The sequence below is a fragment of the Engraulis encrasicolus genome, chromosome 2, assembly GCF_034702125.1.
Source record: "Engraulis encrasicolus isolate BLACKSEA-1 chromosome 2, IST_EnEncr_1.0, whole genome shotgun sequence".
Taxonomy (NCBI): Eukaryota; Metazoa; Chordata; class Actinopteri; order Clupeiformes; family Engraulidae; genus Engraulis; species Engraulis encrasicolus.
Genome location: NC_085858.1, coordinates 8,335,129 through 8,337,628, shown reverse-complemented (window position 1 = coordinate 8,337,628; position 2,500 = coordinate 8,335,129). Strand labels below are relative to the sequence as shown.

Sequence of the window (2,500 nt, the reverse complement as noted above, 5' to 3'; positions counted from 1 at the left end):
GTGTATGTGTGTGAGAGAGAGAGAGAGAGAGAGAGAGAGAGAGAGAGAGAGAAGAGAGGAAGAGAGAGAGGGATAAAGAGAAAGCGATATTGCATGGTTGTAATTCAATTCTCTCTGATGTCTTGGTCAAAGCCACTAGTTCGCCACCATGAGATGAGTGGAGTACCTGGTTGTGTGTGTGTGCGCGCGCGCGCGCGCGCGCGTGTGTGTGTGTGTGTGTGCCTGTGCGTGCGTGCGTGTGTGCGTATGTGTGGCTATGTGAAGCTGCAGAGCAACTTGTTAGCTCAGGATGAGTGGTGATCCTCATCAGGGTCCTCACACGGTGCCTGTTAGTACACCATTGTGTTAGAGATAGTGCTAACATGTAGCCTTAGCATGTAGCATGTAGTACATTACCTAGCATACCCTAGCATGTAGCATACTGTAGCAGTATGTTATAGCATAGGGGAGAGCTGGGACGAATGACACACTTTTTACTTAACGGTTATTTTCAAAGATAACGAAGCAGATGAAAATTATTTGGTCATATCATCAGTAATCCACATGTGTATTTTCTTAGCTACCGATGATAAGATAACACGGCCGTTAAGGCATCATGTTTATGTTTAACTTTGAATGCAACCTGTTGTTTGTTTCAGCTGTCCCTTACTGTTGGGGCAATCAGTCTTTTTAGACTATTGTAGACTACAGCCATTCCTTTCTTCTTTTCCACAACACGTCTGATGTTTTCAACTCCAAGTCCAAAATGTCCCCTCCTTTTCTGCATTCTGCAATTCATTGGCTTGTCCGTTAATTGAGAACCTTCTTATTCCAACACGTTTGCCGCCCCAACTTCCATTGAGATTTAGAAAGCTTCATTTGGCCCAACACAATGCAATTTCATATTTTCGCTCTTCACCACAACACAAGTCATTTTCAAGAGCTTGATTGTAAGTCTGTACACCCTTCTAAACTCCTCTCCTCTCCTCTCCTCTCCTCTTCTCTCCTCCATTACAGGGTAATCAGGACGCCCCAGCCCCGCCAGAGACCATGGCACAGCCTTACCCCTCCGCCCAGTTTGCGCCCCCCCAGAATGGCATCCCGGCCGAGTACACGGCAGCGCACCCCCACCCCCACCCGGCCCCCGACTACCCCGGCCAGAGCGCGGTGGGTGGGGAGCACGCCCTCAACCTCTACCCCCCAGCACAGACGCACAGCGAACAGAGCGGCGGCCCCGACGCCAGCGTACAGACGGTCTCTGGCACCGCCACAGTAAGTCCAAACTGATAATATTGCAATGAAACAAAATGGTAACTGGACTGTACTCATATAGGCCTACGTAGCATACACTATAATGCACACTGATAACAAGAACAACTAGAAGCACTCAGAGAGCGCAGACCTCCGCCAAGGAAGCTTCTTGATAGAGCATTTGACTATGTTTCACCCTATTTTCATTGAAGTCTTTCTACCTTCTTTTTGTGGAGTATGAAACTGGAATGTTTTGCCCTATCCCGCAAATTCAATTTGTGGTCACTAGGGGCGTCTAGATTTTCAGGCAGACAGACAGACAAACCAACACGACCGGTAATCAAAGAGTAATCAAAGATGGCAAGCTGGTTTTCTGGCCAACACTAGAGTCACATGGTGTTCAGTTCCTTAGTATATAATGTAGTGCATATGTCGTTTTTGCACCCCCTGAAGATGACCACAGACGTTGTGGGCAGACACACAGACAGGAAAACAGACAGACAAGCAGATGGACGGACAGACAGATAGACAGGCAAGCAGACAGACAGACAGACACACAGACAGACAAGCAGACAGACAGATACACACACACACAGACAGACAGACAGACAGACAGAGACAGACAAGGTCATTGCAATACCTGGCCCAACCCCCTCTGGTGAGCCAGGTAGTGATGTAATGAAAATAAATGGTAACTGGACTATATTCATGTAGCACTCTTCATACAGATGGTCTTTGGCATTGCCACAGTAAAATGTAAACTGACAAGAAAGTCATTATACAGCATTGTGTGCACACCTGCATAATACACCTGTAGGGAGACGAGGACACAAAGGTTTTGTCAAAATAACAATAAAGAATGTGGTAAGGATCATAAATGGTAAATGGACCGCAATTTTTTAGTGCATTTATTTATCGACCCTTACTACTTTACGTTGAACTTCTCGCTTGAATTTCTAATTTGAGCGTCTTGCGTTCACCCATTTACACATAAATCACGAGTAGCCTTGCCTTTCCGGCCAAGAGATCAGCTCCGTACTACGAAATGAAATGGTAGTATTATGGGATGGTCAGAACCAGGCTAGACCAAGTGACTGTGAGTCAAGATTTGCGTAGAGCTTAGGAATCAAGGTTAAGAACTGAGGATATGGCCACTGTCTTGCTGCCTCTTCCTCTCTTTCTTCCTCATCCTTTCCTGCTTTCCTCCTTTTTATTTTAGTCTGTCTATCTGACTGTCTGTCTGTCTGTTTCTCTGTCTGTCTATCTGTCT

The 2,500-nt window shown here is 46.2% G+C and overlaps 1 protein-coding gene across 7 annotated transcripts in view; it reads left to right on the top strand.

Annotated features, from left to right (window-relative positions):
- rbfox1 (RNA binding fox-1 homolog 1) overlaps positions 1-2,500 on the top strand; it is a 138,556-nt gene that overhangs the window by 58,836 nt on the left and 77,220 nt on the right. For all 7 annotated transcript variants that reach the window (XM_063221357.1, XM_063221347.1, XM_063221363.1 and 4 more), the window contains exon 2: positions 997-1,251. In XM_063221357.1, the coding sequence (XP_063077427.1) occupies positions 1,030-1,251 (222 nt within the window). In that variant the 5' untranslated portion in view covers positions 997-1,029. The remainder of the gene's footprint in view (positions 1-996; positions 1,252-2,500) is intronic.